Genomic DNA, 20,935 nt, shown 5'->3' with positions numbered 1-20,935 from the left:
TTCTTAGCCCCCACTCCAACAGGTGCACCCGACTCCGGCCGGGCACCAAACTAAACTGAGATGCCTTGGCTCGGGGGCGGGGTATAGGAGGGGGACCCTAGTGCATCCTGGGAGGCTGAAAGCTTAACTCTATGGTGCCCGATGACTGACGTCACACCTATACCCCAAGGTATCCTGTGGATACCCTATGGACCCTGAAGTAGAAAATGCAAAAAGTTATGGCAACGTAATACATTCTCCTTATAACTCTGTATAATTACAATTAGATTTTTTATAACTTTTATTAGTATCATTTTTACATTGTTGTATATATGTTTAAATCTATAAGCATCCAAACTGTTATAGAATACTAAGTTCTTATTGTGCGAATGTGACCATAACAACATCTTTGCTGAGTCTAATTACACCAATCAGCTGTTAACTATTAAATTCCTTAAGTAACACATATAAGTGCACTTCAGCATGCACCTATTTTCTTTGAAAAAATCCAGCTCAAGAAACGCGTCAGTAGGGCTGCCTGGGAAACCTATTACCTTTATTTGCTACTTACCATCAGCAGTATGCTAATGTCCAGGAGAACACTAATTTATTGCTGCACCGCTAAGTGTTGTACATTCCGCATAATAGAGATCCAGCACAGAAGAGATCAGGGGGCTTCCACTCACCCCAGAGCTATATTTGGCTGGTCGCAAGCCAGCTCCATCGGCCCCCTGTAAAATACTACAGTGTCTGGAGACCAGCGAGATTAACACACCGGAGAGACTTGGGGGGTACAATAGCATTGGAGCGACATCTGGCAGGCTACCAGCTCCGTTGGCCCCCGTGTGACATCATAGTGGTTGGTAATCGGCGGTGACTGTTTTTGGAGCACAGGGCAGGTTGCAAGCCGGCTCCAATAATCATTATTGAATATATACTGTCCATAGGACAGAGATCTACAGTTCTGATTGGTCTTAATACTCTAATGGAGGCAACACATAGAGAAGCAGAGATCTAGTGCAGTAGCACACGCGGGACAGGCTCGTTACCAAGGCAATGTTAGAGAGCAGCGGGGATTCAGAATAGAGGATCAGAAACACCTGGTAACGATGGACCCCATTGGCCAGCGCTAGCCCCCTTGTGTGCACACCAGAACAAAATATCTTGTATAGATGATCATTGCCAGGAAAACCAAGGCTAGGGCCAGTGTAGGCTCTGCAGAAACTTATCTGTAGAGGAGCTGCAGGTTGTGACACCCCAACATGGCCCAACTTTAAAATGAACACCAGAATAGCTTTTAGAATCTCTGTCCCACCATACTGCTGGAATAAAAAACAACTGAAAATCCATATGCAATAGACATTCTCAGGCCCTCATATCAAAACCCATGGCCACAGTGGAACCACACCACAAAAAACAGGAGTGCCGCAAAGCAAGCCCAAATTCCTGAAAGAAGCCAGCAGCCACCCTTCTCAGCGTCCGGAAGGGGACCTTACAGGTAATGGCCATGCAGCTGCCAAATTTGATCCATTAACTAACATGTAATCACCACTGCGAACAGGTTGCAGCGCCAGGACTCAAAACCTCTGTAGGGATTACAGTTCATGAAAAGGATGAATACCTAGGACTCATAGACTAGGCGCAGACACTAGTGGGGAAGTACACTTACCACCCGTAAACAGTGCTAGTTCTGACCCAAAGAAAACGGTAACCCTGCGGAAGAGCCCTCCAAGAGAATGGAATGTAGCCCCTAGAACATGGAGAAAAACTCATAAACCACAGCACTGAAAGGACAACCACGGTATCCTACCAGAAACTTGGAGATGGATGTAAAACACCCATAGCCCAGGGACAATGGTCACCAAAAGATGATTACAGCAGACCGAAATACCGACGCCTATCTTAATCCCAATGCCGGAATCCAGAGTCAGGGGCGCCCTTAGCATTAGCCGCGCAGGGGGGTGGGGAAAAGATAGTGTTATGTTTAGGTAGCGTAAAGGGGTTGTTTTTTTTTTTTTTGGAGTTAGGCACCCCTAGGGGGAAGGGTTAGGCACTAAGGGGGAGGCTCAGGTTCAGACACAAAGGGGGGTGACTTAGGTTTAGTCATTAATGGGGAGGGTTAGGGTGCGGGGTGGGGAAAGGAGAGTTAGGCTACAAGAATGGAGGGTTAGGGGAGATGGGGGAAAGGTAAGTATACTTATCGGGATACCAACCATCGGGATGCTGCTGTCGGTATTTTGACAGGAGGCATCCAGACAGTCGGCATTACATACCGATTCTGTCTTACCATGGTGGGATGTGTGCTTAGAAAGCTCAGTTCTGTCTACTACTTGTTATATAATGTATATATTTATTTATTAAGTCAATTACGAAGCATAAATGAAGAGCCATAACAACCGCAGCAGGTTTAATTGTCTGCATTACCATAGTAAAATTACATCATATGTATGCAGTTAAGGCAACCTTAGTGCTAAGTAAATCAGATACCATACTTGAGTCCATGTGTTGTGTGGCATGCAATATATAAGATTTCTTGTAATAATGTGCAGCTATTGTATGGCCAAATATAATAATTCAATGAATGGAATAAAATATAAATTGAAAAGCTACAAAATGACACACAAATAGTAAAAACATTTCTTTTAATCAAATGCAGTAAATTCTGATTTCAAGCAGTACAAAAATTGCACACAATCATTATAAACGCTTCTATACATAAAACAGGGGGAGGTATGACATATCATCCAAACTGGTCACTCAGTCCAAGTAAAAATCCTACATTAATGGAAGATTACAGTGCAAGATGGAGCTGGACGGTTATCATGAAGAACGCAGCAGCTGCAAATCGATATAAGGAATAGAAATATACTGTAGACAGACATGGATGTTGAAATAAATGTCTCACGGGAGAGACAGGGGGATTAACTGCTTTTTGTTATAGAACCTATTTTGTCAAACTCAAAATGTCGACATTTTATGGTCATTTCTAAGTTTTATGGGAATACAAATCCCACAGGGCTTGCGATTTACCTCACTAACAACCTCAATGACTAGTCATTTCAGGTCATAGACCGTGTTGCAGGCAGTACAAACTCAACCGATAGAGATGCAGGACTAAAGTGTTGCTGTTACCCACCACAGTGGTGGCAGCCATTTTGGAGGCTAAGCCAATATTCATGAAAATGCAGCAAATCAATTCAGTAGGAACCAGCGACATACCAATGGGTCCGCAAAATGGCTACCGTCACCGAAAGTAGACAACACTTCATCAAATTTCAGAAATGAAACATGGGATATTATACTATAAATGAGAATTTGTAAAAGTCACAAAGGAGTTCTTTGACATCTTAAAACATGATGCAGAGGTGCCATCTTATATTGTTGTAGGGTATGCACAACTCCTCATAGTACATAAATGCTGTGTTAGCTTATTCCTGCTGCCCATTTTTATTATTAATAAACAGGGAGGGGAGGATTCTCAGTCACTGGTTGTGACCTTATTTGTGAGGATTGAGAGAAAGCTATTCAAGGGCACTTATAACTGACAGCACTATGTGCCATTTATACAGAGATTACAGACATAGCAAGAGATTATCCACCGATAGCACACAAATAGAACTATAGTAATTAATAAATTTTTTTAAGATATGCATCAAGTGTTAAGAGTACACCTCCCCATATCACCAATAAAGGTATGTACGAAGATGGTTCATCATCCATTTTATCTTATAATACAGTTTATACTGTGAGTGATAAATAGGATATAACACTTGGAAATGTCAGACATATATACACAATACAGGGATGCAATAGGATCTTGGGAAATGTAATAAGTAAAATACAGCTTCAATAATACTGACCCACTTTACAGTAGTTTTTAAATATATTTGGGTAGATTGACTGGCGCGGTCCACCTGTAATACCATAACGCAGGTGTACTAAGGCGAGCCCAGGGAGGACAGAAATCTCCAGTGGAGCAGAAGGTTTCTGATCCCCCAAAAATATCATATGGAGTAACTTTAATAAAATATGGAGATTTTACAATTTATTTTGTAGCTTCCCAAAGTATGAAGCAAATATTATCACAATATAGGCCTTATTAGGCAAGTTATACACTATGTAGACAAAAGTGATTGAACGCCGCCGGTTTCCATTTCAAAATGATGGGGTGACTATACTGTACACTGCGGTGAGTTGTACTTAAATGTATTTAATGTTTCTCTACTGAAACCTCATTCCTCAGCATGTTCGCTTTGAATGTTGCCAGCTAGCACAGCGCGCTTAGAGGCAGCGAGACCTACAGGACCAACATAGTTCAATATCAGCCGGACATGTATTTTACTCTTCATAGCATGTAAACTTATGCCGAGCAATATGACCACCACAATGAAATCGATTACCTGATCATCGCGGGTCACCTTACAGTCCCATAGCTAGTTGCTGCATATCTGTATGTTCCGTCACAGTCTCATACGGTTATGTATTGCACTTGGGTTTAGGACCTGAGATACCACCATTGCTATTACCTATAATCCTTATTGGCTTTGACAATGAAATACAGAGGTGTCCACCACCGTGGTGGTATCAGATCTACGTCACTAGGGGTACACAAGCCGTTATAAAAATGAGACAACAACAAAGATGAGCGGGAAATGAACATTCCACGTGGTGACATTGTAATCTGAGCTTATACACTTGCTCTGTCAAGTTTGTGCAGTGAGACATAAATGAATATTTGATTCCTAGTTACTTAGGAAACCTATATTGGTTGTTGGATTAAGTAGAAGTAGCTTTTGTAGTAAAAAGTGATCAGAAAAGATAACAGAAGGGTCAATATAAAACAGCATCATACAGCATGTGACACACATGACCAATGTTGTAGGAATAGGAAATCCGGTGGTTTGGCTGCATAAGGTGAGTAGCGTTTGCAAACCGTATATATACAAAAAAAACCGCTGCGTAGTATTCCTTTAAATGGAAAACTGGGAGCTGTAAAGTCTCAAATATTTATGTCCCTTTTTCTTTCTTCACAGCACCCATAAAGCATGGCCCGAAAAGCAGTATCCCTTAAGAAAAATTCAGTCAAACCAAAATTTATAAATACCCCCAATACCACAACTTATCAAACCATTCAGCAGTTCTGCAGACATTCTGTAAAATCAACAAAAATAAAATTCACATAAATCTCCAAAGTTGATTTAAAAAAAAAAAAGTTGTGTCTAATTTCCTGAAGGTATCTGAAGATCATAATTCCACGTGTGACTTGACATGTTCTGCAAAAAAGGAGAATACACAGACATAAATACAAGAGTATTACAGCATATAGCTGCTTTTTTAACAGTATTTGAGCTATAGGCAGGTGGGAGTAAATTTACTAATGGTTGATTTTCAGTTCCATTCTATTTTGTGGCGATTTTGAGGTGAATTGGTGGTGAATTGGTGGTGATTTTGACAATTCGATATTTACTAAAGAGAAAACTGACTCAAAATCCCCAGAAATTCGACTTCACACACAAATAGAACTTCAAATAACTTAAAATAGACCATCGGTGCTTCTCCATAAGCATTAGTAGAAAAAGCCTATTTACTAACAGTCCATTTGAAAATAGACCAAAAATCGACCCAAAATCACAATTGTCATTAGAACCAAGAGACACAGGGCCTGATTCAGAGCCGCTCGTAAGCAGCCGCTAGTTCGCTCTGAGCGATGTTCGCACAACTGCGCATGTGTATGGGTCGTAATGCGCATGCGCAAAACAGTAATTGCGGTCGGAAATCGTGCGCTCGTAAAACAGCGAGGGGCTGCTAATTTGATTGACAGAATGTACTGTTTGTGGGTGGTAACAGGGGAAGGTGCTTGAAAATGAGGGAGTGGAGATTCGAACGCAGGCGTTCCTAACGGTCAAAAGGGCGTTTAATGGGAGTGCATAATTAGTAAAGGAGCGTCATCGACCACGTCACTTGGTTGTCTTTTAGCCTGAACTGCTCGCAGTGATAGCGGTAAGAAAAACCTACAAGCACTGCGAGCAGTTCAGATGCCTTTCGATGTTCCCGATTAATCTACTAAATACCGGAGATAACGTGTGATGCGAACGGCAAAGGGGCGTCTTTACAAAATAGCGAGCGCATTTTTCGGACGCTCGCTCAGATATAGAGGCGTCAACACACCGCAAAGAGCGAGCGCTCAATTTAAATATCCGGCCCCTTTTTTAGAACGAGCGTCCGCTAATAGCGTCCGGCTCTGAATCAGGCCCACGGTTCTATTTGTAGAATTGTTTGAAAACTCAATATAATGGAAAAAAATATGAGGGAGAAGAATGTTGGGCACTCTGGCTGTACAAATCAAGACATTTAAAGGCATAGCAATGTCTTTTTAATAATCGTGGCTATGCAAATTAGCACTGGCATGAAGGTGTTTGCGGGTAATAACAGGAGATATGGTAAGAACTTACCTTTGTTATCTCTGTTTCTACGAAGTCCACAGGGTCCACAGGGTTGACCTTGGGGTATAGCTGGATCTGGATCCACGGGCACCACGCAGTTAAAGCTTTGCTGCTCCCAGGATGCACTTGGGTCCGTCCTCCTCTATACCCCGCCCCCGAGCCACAGGTACCTCAGTTGGTAAGCAGCTAAGGCCGGAGGAGGAGACTAAACAGAGAGAAGGAAGACGAACACACAAGAAACCATACTCACAGAAATGGGAGATGGAAAACCGGTGACCAGCCACACAGCCCATATGAAGCCAGGTGCGTCAGGGCGGGCGCCCTGTGGACCCTATGGACTTCGTAGAAACAGAGATAACAAAGGTAAGTTCTTACCATATCTCCCGTTTTCTACTTCAGGGTCCATAGGGGGTCCACAGTGTTGACCTTGGAGATGTCCCAAAGCAGTTCAACTAAGGGCGGGGACGCTCCTGTGCTGAAAGGAGTACCCGGCGCCCGAAGGATGCATCCTGAGAGGCGAAGGTGTCAAACGCATAGAACCTCAAAAACGTTTGAATGGAAGACCAAGTGGCCGCCTTACACAGCTGAACAGCGGAGGCGCCACGTCTAGCAGCCCAAGAGGGACCCACAGAACGAGTGGAATGAGCCTTAACAGAGGCTGGCACAGGTAAACCCTCCTGTGCATAAGCCTCACAAATAACTGAACGAAGCCAACGGGCTAACGTTTGCTTGTTGGCAGGCCAACCCCTCTTGTGAAAACCGAAGAGGACAAACAACGAATCCGACATCCTAACCGAAGCAGTCCGGTCCACATAGATTCTAAGTGCCCGGACTACATCCAAGGAAGCCTCACCAGCTGAAAGATCAGGTGACTGAAAAGCTGGCACGACAAGCTCCTGATTAATGTGGAACTTGGAGACCACTTTGGGCAAAAATTCAGGACGAGTGCGGAGCACCGCTCTGTCCTGGTGAAAAATCAGAAAAGGGGGGCGACAGGAAAGCGCCCCCAACTCTGACACCCTCCTGGCAGAAGCAATTGCTAGGAGAAAAACGGTCTTGAACGTCAGCCACTTGAGGTCCACCGACTCAAGAGGCTCAAAAGGAGGACCCTGCAAGACCCGTAGCACCACCGCCAAGTCCCAAGGAGCCACAGGAGGCACGAAGGGAGGCTGTATCCTGAGAACACTCTGGAAAAAGGTGTGAACATCCGGTAGTGTAGCAATCCGTCGCTGAAACCACACGGACAAAGCAGACACATGAACCTTCAGAGAGGCCAGGCGTAAGTCGAGGTCCAAACCTGATTGAAGGAACTCCAAGAATCTGGAAACCCGGAACATCTGAGGATCATAGTTTCTGGATTCACACCACTGAAAGTAAGTGCGCCACACCCTGTGGTAAATCCGTGCGGAGGCAGGCCCTTGTGCCCTAAGCATGGTACCAATGACCGAACTGGAGAAACCCCTAGACCTCAAGACGGCTGTCTCAAGAGCCATGCCGTCAAAGACAGCCGACCCAGATCCGGGTAAAGGCAGGGCCCTTGAGTCAACAGGTCCCGACGCTGAGGAAGAAGGTATGGAGCGTCGATGGAGAGACACCTCAGATCGGAGTACCAAGGACGTCTGGGCCACGCCGGAGCTACCAGCACGAGCGTGCCACCGTCCTGCTTGAATTTCCGCAGAACCCGAGGAAGTAAGGATATCGGAGGAAACAGATACGCCAGGTGAAACGTCCATTTCACCGACAGCGCGTCTACCAGACTGGCGCCTGCGTCTCTTGTCCTTGACCCGTAAACGGGCAACTTGTGATTGTAACGGGAGGCCATCAAGTCCAGCTCCGGCAGCCCCCACCTGTCCACGAGTAGCTGAAACACCTCTGGGTGAAGCGACCATTCCCCGGGATGCACGTCGTGACGGCTGAGGAAGTCCGCCTCCCAATTGAGGACTCCGGGAATGAAGACTGCCGAGATCGCTGGAATGTGACACTCCGCCCAAGCAAGGATGCGAGACACCTCCGACATCGCTGCCCGACTGCGAGTTCCTCCTTGGTGGTTGATATACGCCACAGTGGTGGCGTTGTCGGACTGCACCTGAACCGCCCTTCCGTGAAGAGCAGGACCGGACGACTGCAGGGCCCGATAAACTGCCCGCAGTTCCAGAATGTTGATGGGAAGAAGAGCTTCTTCCGCAGACCAACGACCCTGAAGTGACAACGAGCCGGTCACTGCCCCCCAACCCCGAAGACTGGCATCCGTCGTGAGCAGGACCCAGTCCGGGATCCAAAAGGGGCGCCCCTCGACCAGATGAGCTGTCTGAAGCCACCAAGCCAAAGACTGCCGAACCTCCGGGGACAACACCAGCAACTGAGAGCGGATCCGGTGAGGTAACCCGTTCCATTCCGATAGAATCAGCCCCTGCAGGGGCCGGGAATGGAACTGGGCAAATTCCACCATGTCGAATGTTGACACCATGGAGCCCAGAACCCTCATAGCCGAATGGACCGACAGGCGGCAACTGCTCAGGCAACTGTGTATTCGCAGCTGCAGGGAGGAGACCTTCTCCGGAGTCAGGAAAATCCGTTGCTGACGAGAATCCAGCAGGGCTCCCAAATGAACCATCCGCTGAGATGGAATCAGGGAGGACTTTTTCCAATTTATCAGCCACCCGTGCGCTTGCAGGCAAGCGATCGTCAAGTGGAGATGTTGAAGCAGTACCTCCGGGGAGCTCGCCAGCAACAGAAGGTCGTCCAGATACGGTAGCAGCCGTACATTCTGGTTCCGAAGATGTGCGGCCATGACCGCCATAATCTTCGTGAACACCCTCGGTGCCGTGGAGAGACCAAAGGGTAGCGCCCGGAACTGGTAATGGTGTTGAAGGATAGCGAACCTCAGATACCGCTGGTGCGAAGGTGCTATCGGAACATGGAGGTAGGCGTCCTGGATATCCAGGGACACCATGTAATCCCCCGGTTCCATCGCCAGAATGATGGAACGTAACGTTTCCATCCTGAACTTGGGAACTCTGAGGAATTTGTTCAGAGACTTCAAGTTGAGGATAGGGCGATGAGAACCATTGGGTTTCCGCACCAGAAATAGAGAAGAATAGTACCCCGTCCCTCGTTGTAATTGAGGAACGGGAACAATGACCCCTGCTGTCAGCAAGGACTCTACAGCTTCCTGAATCTGTAAGGACTTGGTCGTATCCTGAGAAGGACTTGTGCAGAAAAACTGGTGGGGCGGTCTGTGCCGAAAAGACAGACCGCCCCACCAGTGGGAGACCACTTCTCGAACCCAGGCATCCGTGGTGGTATTGTGCCAGCATGGGCAAATAGAAGAAGTAGGCCTCCCACTCTGGGGTCCCCCAGAGGGAGGCCTGTCCCATCAGGCAGAAGGTTTATCTTCCTGCTTGGAAGAAGGGCGCCTGGCACTCCAGGCCTGCTTCTTGGGCTTAGAAGCGGCCTTGGTCGTCGGCTGCCTCGGGAAGGACTGACCTTTGGCCTTGCCCTGAACCCGAAAGGACCGAAAAGCAGAGCTCCGTACCTTGGTAGGAGCAGAAGCCGAAGGGAGGAAGGCTGATTTAGACATGGACAAAATTGTGGACACTCTGGCTAAGTCTGGACCAAAAAGCAATTCCCCATTAAAAGGTAAGGCCTCCAGCCCCTTTTTGGAGTCAGCGTCAGCTCTCCAAGACCTCAGCCACAAGGACCGACGCGCTGACACAGCTGCAGCCGACACCCGAGAGGTTAGCAGGCTTGCATCTAACGATGCTTCCCCAATGTAGGAAGCCGCATCCCTCATTTGACCTATCAACGCTCTCTGGATCTCCGGAGCATCCTCCGGAAAGGTATCTTCCAAAGCATTGGCCCAGCTCTCGATGGCCTTAGCCACCCAAGAGATGGCCATGGACGGACGGGCCACCGCCCCCGAGAGAGAGTAGATAGACTTCAAACAAGTCTTCCTGTCCGTGGGATCTTTCAGGGAGGAGATCGACGGCAAAGGCAGCGTAGCGCTTTTAATTAAGCGGGTAACGTGGGAATCCACCGCTGGAGGAGTTTCCCACTTCCTGCAATGAGCCTCCGGAAACGGATAGTTCGAAGCCAACCGCTTCTGCGGTTGGAACTCTTGCTGGGCAACTGCCAGGCCCCTGCCATATGATCCGTCAATTGATCGGACAGGGGAAAAACCGTCGAAGCTACCTTGGCCTTTTTAAAATTTGGGTATTTTGACCTGGGGGCGGGCACATCCTCCTCAATGTGAAGGATGGCCCGCACCGCCCTAACCAATGCCGGCACATTAATGGAAGACTTAGCCTCCACCTCCTGGGCCCCAGCATCCGAGTCAGAGTCTTCATGGATCTCCCCGTCATCCGAAGACACGTCCGTGTCCGTGAACTGAGTCGCCAGTGAAGCCGGAACGGAACGCTTGGACGCCCGTGGGGGCAAATCACTGTGCAACATATTTTGAAAAGCCGATGACGAAGCCGCCAGACTCTGAACAGAGCTGGAGAGGACGTCCACCCAAGGCGGGGGTACTGCCTGAGGATACCCCTGAAAAGGTACCATCGACTGCTGCGGCACCGTGGGGGATTGCATGTATACCGGCAAACCCGCATAAGGACCCACAGTCTGAGACCCGGGAGGAGACTGCACCAGACGAGTCACACCCGGGGAACGGGGGATGGTAGGCTGGGGCAACGCCCTAGAAGGGGCCGCAGTCGGGACCGCAAGTCGGTCCGCGATTGACGCCAGCACTTGCGTAAACATCGCCCACGGAGGATCCTGCGCCACCGGGGATTTAGAGGGTCCAGGTACCAACTGGCACCGCCCGCACAGACCGTCCTGAGACAAATCTGCCCCGTCAACCCCTGCCGAACAGCGTCGGCAGGAAAACAACACAGGAGCCTCGGTGCGCTCATTCCCCTCATCAGAAATGACACAAACTTTTTTGCAATAAAAGTGTCTCACCGAAACGAGGTAAGGCGTATAACACCCACGCACTCCCAAGTATGCAACCCAAACAGCCCACAATATGGTACTGAGGAGCACACCGCAGTATGTGACGGACCTCACAAATACGTAGATTTATATAAGTGAGGTTACACAGAAAGAACACCCCTCCCCCACGCACCTGCGGGCCGTAGGAGAAGGAAAGGGATAGGTAAAAAGCTGACATTAAGTAGAAAAAAAGCACAGACAGCAGCACTAGCAATAGTCACATACCATGCAGAGAAGTATTACTCACTGCACCTTCCGCTACAATCAACCTCCCAGATTCAGTGTCTGGGAGGGCTATAGCGCTGCGAACACCGTCCTGATCAGGGGAGAGGTACGCAGGGGGACTGGTCCACTGTAAGCCTGCCTGGGAGCTCTGCGATGCTGCCTGAAGATGGCCGCCGGAGAGCACAGAGGAGGAGTGGCCAGGAGATAACAGCCCAGCGACGCCAGCACGCTTGAGAGAAGGCGCGCTGGGCTGAGGGGAGGAGCACTGAAGCAGGGAAGGCTGCCTCCCCTGCTAGTATGAAACCCCCAGGGAAGCCGGTTCCCCGCTGGTCTTACACCCTGGAGGTCAGCAGACACGCGGGGTATTCCACATAGTGGGGGAGCCCGCCGACGCTACTAGCGCCGCTGGTCTGTCCCCAGAGACCGGTGGCTACAAGACTGCATTATCCCCGCGCGGCTTACCTGGCCCCTTGAGTCCGGCAGCAGTCCTTGGGAGGTCCCGGAGCCACGCTAGTACTGACTCCGGGGTCCCGCTGCGATCCCCGGATCAGTACCGGCGTTGCAGCGCCAGCGGGGCTGTTGGAGTGGCAGCGTGGATGTCCAGATGGACAGTCTGATGCTGCTGCTCTGAAGATAGTAAAAATAAACTAATAAAATCTTCTTTTTAAAAAAATAAAGCTATGGGGCTGCTTATGCAGCCCCACTGCGCAGGGTGACCCGACTCCGGCCGGGCACCAACTAAAACTGAGGTGCTGTGGCTCGGGGGCGGGGTATAGAGGAGGACGGACCCAAGTGCATCCTGGGAGCAGCAAAGCTTTAACTGCGTGGTGCCCGTGGATCCAGATCCAGCTATACCCCAAGGTCAACCCTGTGGACCCCCTATGGACCCTGAAGTAGAAACAGTGCACATGACATGTTTTGGCCAATAGGAATGCTTTCGTATAATTTTGTGTCGATTTTTGGGTGAATAGAACACATTTAGAACTTCAAATAGAAACAAATGCACCATTGAAATCAGAATGGAACCCAAACTGACTGTTAGTAAAATATCTAATTTGGATAGAAACACTGGTCGATTTTTTGGGGTTGTTGGTTCTATTTTGGTGTTTTTTAAATTGAATCGAAATCGACTTTTAGTAAATTTACCCCGTGGTGTCAGATTCAGTCATTTGTCTATCGTCCACATCTGCACCTAATTTAGCCACACTTTGCCACGTGTGACCAAACAGATCACACAGTGAATGCCCGCTCTTGGTGGTCAAAGAATATCCTTGACAGGTAAGTTCCATATTGGATGATGAAACTCCACATAATCAGTTTGGGACAAACGTTCCAACTTCCCATTAATTTAGTCAAAATTAAAAAGAAATTTGCAGAGCAGACAAAACCTGCAGGTGTGTGGGTAGCTGTACACAATCACTCACCTTGAGCACCTGGAAGTCTTATGTCATCGGGTTGATCCACCGATGTACCGGAGGACTCCTCCATGAACTGACTGTAAAGTCTTTTGATTTCCTGGTCATACTCCTGCCACTCAGGGACTATACGTACAGCCGCTTGTAACTTAGGCTCTTTGGTCATTGGGTTATTGCACTGTACAATAATGTAAAAACAAGTTAGTATAGAAGCAAATGAACTGTGAGGCAGGCAAGACATACTGGCACGCTAGCAACAACTGGAGAAGCTCAACACAAGTGGCTGCAATGCATCTAGGCTTTAGCTGGTCTGTGTGATACTAACGTTATCATCCTGATTTAAACTCAAGTCTTTGATCCCCCATCTTTATCTACAGTAGACAACCACTCACCAAATCGATGGTTTTAGCTTGTTTCTTAGATGCTTCATCACACCAAGTTTCACACCATAACCATTCCTGCGGAAGTGATTTAATAGGCACTTGATGGATCATGTTATTTGGCAAATCCTAAAGAAAATAAAAAATATAAATAAATGACGTGTGTCACTTCGAAAGGAACAGGAGTGTGTGAAACAAAGCCATTAGGAACTGCTTGACTGATCGTGAGTTCCACCACAGACCTGAGACTCCATGCGGTTTACAAGACGCCAGCTAGTGATGTCTAGTCAACGTATACAAAGCAATGCATCACGTTTAGTTCCAATTCTGTTGTATTACGATATTTCCATTGTACACACCTGGTCGAGATTGGATAGGCTGTTGGGGTCTTGGCTCAGACCCTGATACTGTCCTCGTAGCCGGTCACCTGCAGCTATTTTCCTGAATTTCTTTAAGTCCACGACATATAAAGCACTATGAGGGAAACACAGTACGTTTAGACAGACCGCCCACGCATCTGCTCTTTGTTTTTACACTGACAAATAATCATCAAGCACAATATCCTTTAGACGTAGAAATATTTAATGGCGCACTATATTGGGGCGTCACTTTAAATGACGGCCTGTAAACCTAAGCTTGTTACCTAATGTGGTACTTTCGCCCTGCCAGGTGACTAGCCCAGTAACCAGACCTCCAGAAGCGGTACCCATCCATTTCCCTGCGGCTTTCGCAGAACGGAGTGTATCCATATGGGGCGCCATCTAAGTTGAAGTCCCGTAACTCTTTGAGATCAGTGCGTACAATCTATGAAGAAAAGAAGAGAGTATAGGATCTGCCTGCACACGGCAAATAAACATCACATAAATAAACACAGCAGTTAATTTTCCGATGCACAGTTTATACAATCGTGCGTGCAGTCTATGAAAGGAAAACTGTCCGCAGTTGACGATCATAGATTTGGTTCATTATTAACAACGGCATCTACGTAATGCTTCCATCCACCCGATGGTTAGTGCGCATCTCCGCTGTTTGGGAGCCTGTGCATGTGCAGAATGGGTCCTGTGATGTCTCAGACGGTTCCTGTCACACCTCTGCCTGAATGACAGGCAGAAGCGTTTGGGTGGCGGTGCAGGGGCAAGCACAGCCTGCAAACCCTGAAACAGGGGCGTTTTGCCCGTTTTCTGGGAGTGCTGAGGTCAGAGGGACCATGGACGTAGACTACCTGCCCTTGCAAGCAGCCAGGAGCCAGCCAGCCTTCATAAGCTGAGGCTTACTGAGCTGGCCGATGCCGGGGAACATCACAACCATCAGTAGCGATGGTGATGCCAGGATTCGAGCTTGGTCACAGCTCTGGGATCGCAGATACTGACAGGAGGCGTTTCTACTCTACAGGCGCCCCGTGCAGCATTGGCATTTTAGATGGATGGTATTGCACAGCCGGCCTGTGTGCGGCTGTGTAATACAGTCCATGTCTGAATCAGTCCCTGTGTCACTATAAGTCACTAGCAGTTTTACCTACCTGGTCAGCATCCACGAAGAGGATTTTATCCACTGCCAGTGGGAAAAGCACATCAAGAAAGAGGATCTTGTATCCCCAGATAATCCTCTGTTTCTCAGTCTGCTGGTGCAGCCAGCGAGGCCACTTGTACTGGACAAGTTCATACTGGAAGTTATACTTCTCTGCCATGTAAGGGATAAAGTTCTGGAAGAGTTAAAATAATTAAAGAGAATAAGTGGAAAATTGGTCACAGAAATCCTTTCATTTCAGAACAATAACCACCCCAGTGGGAGATTGTTTACATAATCGGCAAGGAATAATTATTTCGTATGGCTCTTGTAGGGAGCAGCGTGAGCATTTTTACATCTAAATTATGACATTTAACAAAGCAGTGGTCTACCCCCATTAACACAAAGCCATAGTAGCTACCTAGCGGACCACAGCCTATGGTGCTGCAAACCAGGGCGCATCACGTAGCTCACCTAAAAATAAAACCGTTTCACCTTTTTCAAAGACATTTGAAACAGTGATAAATGGAACAATTGGGAAATATATTAAATGTAGTAAATAATTTTTCGCTGAAACCATCAGCCAAATACAGTACAATGCTCTGAATAGTTTGCAAAGAAACAATGAACTCTCTCGCAGCTACGTATCGTGTATCTGGTTTACATCTAGACATAACATTTCGAGCCTGACCCAGAACTGATGCTTATTCAATAGCTACAATGTAACAGTTCAAACAAACCAAAGATACAAACCTTAAAGGTGGGGGAGAGATAATTTTTCAAAAACCAGAACTTCACCGGGGTCTGTGTATTCTTCAGTACTGACAACATCATTATCCTGTGGAAGCAGAGCAGCAGAGATGGAGCACTTTTTATTATCCCTCCCCAAATTTCAGAAAAGTAAATATTAAGAGACGCCTAAATACCAGTATATACGCAGGTGCATATTTATCATCACAGCACTATGGAATCTTTCTTCACTTTACTTTTTTATTTCTTACTTGTGTGTACATACTCCGGCACAGCCACTGCACATCATACCGTGCATGCTCAAGCGGACATGACCTGAGAGGATCCCGCTCCAGTCATCACACCGTGCATCTCCAAGCGGACATTACCGGGAAGGATCCCTCTCCTGTCATCATACCATGCATCTCTAACCGGAAATTACTGGGAAGGATCCCTCTCCAGTCATCATACCCTGCATGTGCAAGCAGACATTTCAGGGGAGGATCCCTATCCCGTCATCATACCGTGCATGTGCAAATGGGCATTAATGGGGAGGATCCCTCTCCTGTCTTCATACCGTGCATCTGCAAGAGGACATTATAGGGGAGGATCCCTCCCGGTCATCATACCATTCATCTCTAATCGGACATTACCGGGAAGGATCCCTCTCCAGTCATCATACCCTGCATGTGCAAGCAGACATTTCAGGGGAGGATCCCTATCCCGTGATAATACCGTGCATGTGCAAATGGACATTACCAGGGAGAATCCCTTTCCTGTCACCATACCATGCATCTGCAAGCAGACATTACAGGGGAGGATGGAGGATCCCTCTCCCATCATCATACCATGCATCTGCAAGTGGACATTATCGGGGAGGATCCCTCTCCTGAACCAATTTGCAACATGTCACCTATAGATGGTGTTAGCTATTACGGCAAAGTTCTGGAAAGTTACGCTTACCGGAGCTTGGTAAACATCACAATTTAACAACCCTCCAATATCTGCTGCGGTCACCCCTTCATACAGCCTGGAGATAAATCACTTTTACGTTTGCTCCCAGAGAACAGCTGTTTTCTGGGTATTTCCTCCAAATCTCTTGATAAATATGCCCCATACTGTCTTAGATTAATCAGACTGTACCATACAAGTTCAACAGATTATATTGTCAGGAAATAATCTGCTATCAGTGCTGGAAAGCATGGAACACGTGACGTTAACGGCATTAAAGGGACATTATACAGATGATTTACACACCGGAACCTGCAGTATGGGAAGCGACTCATGAAGTGTAAACAGGAGGAGTATGTCTGTAAGTACACCTATTGGATCTCTATAGCTGCTAGCTACAGGGGAGCACACAAGTACTTAGTACCTACCTGAGGAAGCGCTCATACAAGTGTCCAGAAGCCAGGGAGAAGATATTCAGAACATCCTCCTTCTCCTGTTTCACCTCCTCTTGTTTCTGACCTCCTGAGAGCCCCCTGATGAGAAATAGGAGAATAAAATGCCACTAAATAACCAGATTCCTGTGTGTCAGAGGCTCCTAAGTGTAAGACCGACATTAAATGATTCAATGTATTTAGCCTTCCTTATATTACGCACTATACAGTACCGTTTAGATACTTCTTGCCTCATGCAAAGTCTCTAGGACAGCGATTTTCAACCTTTTCAACTTGAGGCGCACTACACAAGATTTTAAAAATTGCCAAGGCACACCATCCGGCTATGCGGCGTGTGTGACCAATGAAAAAACATACACACACATATTGGCCTCCTGAGGAATAAAACACACTACATTGGCCTCACCAGGAATGAAACATACTACATTGGCCTCCTCAGGAATAAAACACACTACATTGGCCTCCTCAGGAATAAAACACACTACATTGGCCTCCTCAGGAATAAAACACACTACATTGGCCTCCTCAGGAATAAAACACACTACATTGGCCTCCTCAGGAATAAAACACACTACATTGGCCTCCTCAGGAATAAAACACACTACATTGGCCTCCTCAGGAATAATACACACTACATTGGCCTCCCCAGGAATAAAACACACTACATTGGCCTCCTCAGGAATAAAACACACTACATTGGCCTCCCCGGGAATGAAACGCACTACATTAGCCTCCTCGGGAATAAAACACACTACATTGGCCTCCCCAGGAATAACACATACTACATTGGCCACACCAGGAATAAAACAACTACATTGGCCTCCCCAGGAATAAAACACACTACATTGGCCTCACCAGGAATAAAACGCACTACATTGGCCACACCAGGAATAAAACACACTACATTGGCCTCCCCAGGAATATAACACACTACATTGGCCTCCCCATAAATATAACACACTACATTGGCCTCACCAGGAATAAAACACACTACATTGGCCTCCCCAGGAATAACACATACTACATTGGTCTCCTCAGGAATAAAACACACTACATTGGCCTCCTCAGGAATAAAACACACTACATTGGCCTCCTCAGGAATAAAACACACTACATTGGCCTCCTCAGGAATAAAACACACTACATTGGCCTCCTCAGGAATAAAACACACTACATTGGCCTCCCCAGGAATAAAACACACTACATTGGCCTCCCCAGGAATAATACACACTACATTGGCCTCCCCAGGAATAAAACACACTACATTAGCCTCCTCGGGAATAAAACACACTACATTGGCCTCCCCAGAAATAAAACACACTACATTGGCCTCACCAGGAATAAAACGCACTATATTGGCCTCCACAGGAATATAACACACTACACTGGCCTCCTCGGGAATAAAACAGACTACATTGGCCTCCTCGGGAATAAAACACACTACACTACAAGTGCTCTGAGCTGACTGCCGCGGCACACTTGACAACCACTCGCTGCACATTAGTGTGCCATGGCACCGTGGTTGAAAAACGCTCTAGGACATGGTAGTCTTACATAACACAGAAAAGAATGGCTAATAATTATGATCCCTGCAATGGATGAAAGAAGTGGTAAGACTCCAGGGTTTTGTTTACATGACAGCTGAAGAGGGAATAATATGACACTTGTATGGAGTTAAAGAATACGGGTCTGTGTTCTGCTCTACGGCATCATCTGCAGTTTTAGGAGACACTTTATTGAGAGGATTATTTTAGAATCAATCCTTTTGGTTATCGATGTAAGATTTTAATAATCTTCATCACATTCCCAATCTAATTATAGGTAATAAAACTAGTACTGCGTGCATAACCAGCTGGGAATTACCGCAGCATTCCTGAGTGTAGTGGTTTGTAGAGTGTGGAATCACTACACTGAGCAGAGGTGCAGGGCTGCATTTACCAACATGCCAGCTTTATGGGGCCCCAAATACATTGGACAGACAAATATGTATTGGACATAAATCATGCCAGACCTGCCCTGTATAAAATTACCATTTGATGGATTCCCAGAAACCGGATTCATTGTCATTAGTCCCTTCACTGAGAAGGTCTTCTGCCATCTTGTCTGGTTTTTTCTGAACCTGAATAATAATAAAAAAGAAAGTACCACTTTGATCAATAAGCATGTACCTAAAGCTGTGTTCACGTCATTCATTAGCTATTTGCCATTCAACTTGTACACCACCACAAGGGGTTAAGAGTAAAAATAACACACTTTTAAATTGTCATCAATTTACACACACTCTAGGGTGATAGCTAAAATCATGAATGCTAATCATACACAGCAGCAGCGCCACCTACAGGAACCAAAACAAACTTTATTCATATTTTATATTACAGCAAGTACTGCTTTTTTATATAAATACTATGAATCTGCAAAGCAGTTTTTAATGTCCATTTACGACAGGTTGATGTGACAGGAGACCAGTGCATGTCACTCACTTTGACTTTTATAGTTTTGCTCCTAAAATCATTAAGGACGATCACCACTTCTTTGTCCTCAGGGGCAGAGTCTGTCCCATCATGACTACAAGAAAAAGACATACAAGACACTGAGGGACGCTAATACAGCAGATGTGTCTTACAATTGATTATTAGTTATATTTTGATGTTTTATATAGAGTCACTGTTACAGAGCTGTGTGAGTAAATGCGATGTGAACATCTCATAGAAATAGTAACGTTTTACCTGTATATATTATATATCTCTTCTGAACGACCTTTCCTCAGCCGGAGAATCCATGCACCAGGCTTTGCTTTTAACTGGAAATAACCCTATGTATAAAAAGTGGGAGCAGTGATAAGTCTACAATTACAGCATTACTTTCTAATGACAACTGTATACAATTATCATTACAGAAATTTAACTATACAACAGACTATGGGGGGTATTTATCAAACCTTGGAGAGAGATAAAGTACCAACCAATTAGCTCCTAAGTCTCATTTCTTCAAACAGAGCCTGTAAAAGATTGGTTGGTACTTCGTGTCTCTCCACGCTTTCATACCCTGAAAGTTTGCTTCACTTATTCCGGGAAATTTTTTTTTTAATTTTGCTGGAACGTGAAACACAACGACTAGATAAAATAAAAAAGTTAAAGAAACATAAAACAAGGACTGCTACAATTAAAGATGGTTATTATTATGCCTCATGGATGTTGCGCACCTTTTCCACTAGCCACAAGATGGCAGTATTACGGCCAGTGCTTTCCTTCGATCTATGCACGGACAATAAAATAGTACTATAAATAATGGACATGCAAGCTCTATTTTAGACATGTCCTTAAGGCATCACAGTTAACTTCACCGTAAAAACCCCCCAAAAAAACACACACACAAGTTTATTATATACATAGATCAGTCTAAAGAAGATAAAAAGGTATGCGTGTTATTTCTACCCGATTTCTAGCAGGTGTCCATGGATGTTTCAAAGCAAATGTTGGGTAATTGCATGCATACAGATGTGTTCCCATACACCTAGCGTCTATAAGGAATGGGGCGAGAGACGCCCGGTGCAACGAGACCCTCTGAGAGGTGTAGCGTACAGTCTTTTTCTTTCAATTTTGCATCTTCGTCACATTGCAGACGCAGCGAATCACCAAAGTGTACACGAGATGTTGGGCTGCAAACTTTAACGCACATGATTTCGTTTTATATAGGACTCGGAGTGAGAAAAGGCTGAGGCATCGTAGCACTTCCTATATAAGGTCACACAGATGTACTAATGTCACACATCAAATTGCTCTGTGCAAGCTAGCAATGTAGTTCTGTCACCCCCAGTTGTTATATTTATGTAAATAAGTTAAACATTTGAAGTGAGAAAGACGCTC

General features: G+C 46.2%; 1 protein-coding gene across 2 annotated transcripts in view; it reads right to left on the bottom strand.

Moving 5' to 3' along the window:
* Positions 1 to 2,620: 2,620 nt before the first annotated feature.
* The window catches only part of UGGT1 (UDP-glucose glycoprotein glucosyltransferase 1), a 131,317-nt gene continuing 113,002 nt past the window's right edge, over positions 2,621 to 20,935 (bottom strand). For both annotated transcript variants that reach the window (XM_088473834.1, XM_088473835.1), the window contains exons 31-41: positions 19,796 to 19,881; positions 19,550 to 19,634; positions 19,100 to 19,188; positions 17,046 to 17,150; positions 15,691 to 15,775; positions 14,951 to 15,133; positions 14,075 to 14,235; positions 13,791 to 13,905; positions 13,444 to 13,560; positions 13,061 to 13,229; positions 2,621 to 5,252 (exon numbers count right to left, since the gene is read on the bottom strand). In XM_088473834.1, the coding sequence (XP_088329960.1) occupies positions 5,224 to 5,252; positions 13,061 to 13,229; positions 13,444 to 13,560; positions 13,791 to 13,905; positions 14,075 to 14,235; positions 14,951 to 15,133; positions 15,691 to 15,775; positions 17,046 to 17,150; positions 19,100 to 19,188; positions 19,550 to 19,634; positions 19,796 to 19,881 (1,224 nt within the window). In that variant the 3' untranslated portion in view covers positions 2,621 to 5,223. The remainder of the gene's footprint in view (positions 5,253 to 13,060; positions 13,230 to 13,443; positions 13,561 to 13,790; positions 13,906 to 14,074; positions 14,236 to 14,950; positions 15,134 to 15,690; positions 15,776 to 17,045; positions 17,151 to 19,099; positions 19,189 to 19,549; positions 19,635 to 19,795; positions 19,882 to 20,935) is intronic.

Source organism: Taudactylus pleione, unplaced genomic scaffold (assembly GCF_031769625.1).
Source record: "Taudactylus pleione unplaced genomic scaffold, aTauple2 ptg000142l, whole genome shotgun sequence".
Lineage (NCBI taxonomy): Eukaryota > Metazoa > Chordata > Amphibia > Anura > Myobatrachidae > Taudactylus > Taudactylus pleione.
The sequence above is the reverse complement of the archived record's forward strand: the minus strand, read 5'-3'. Positions and strand labels throughout refer to the sequence as shown.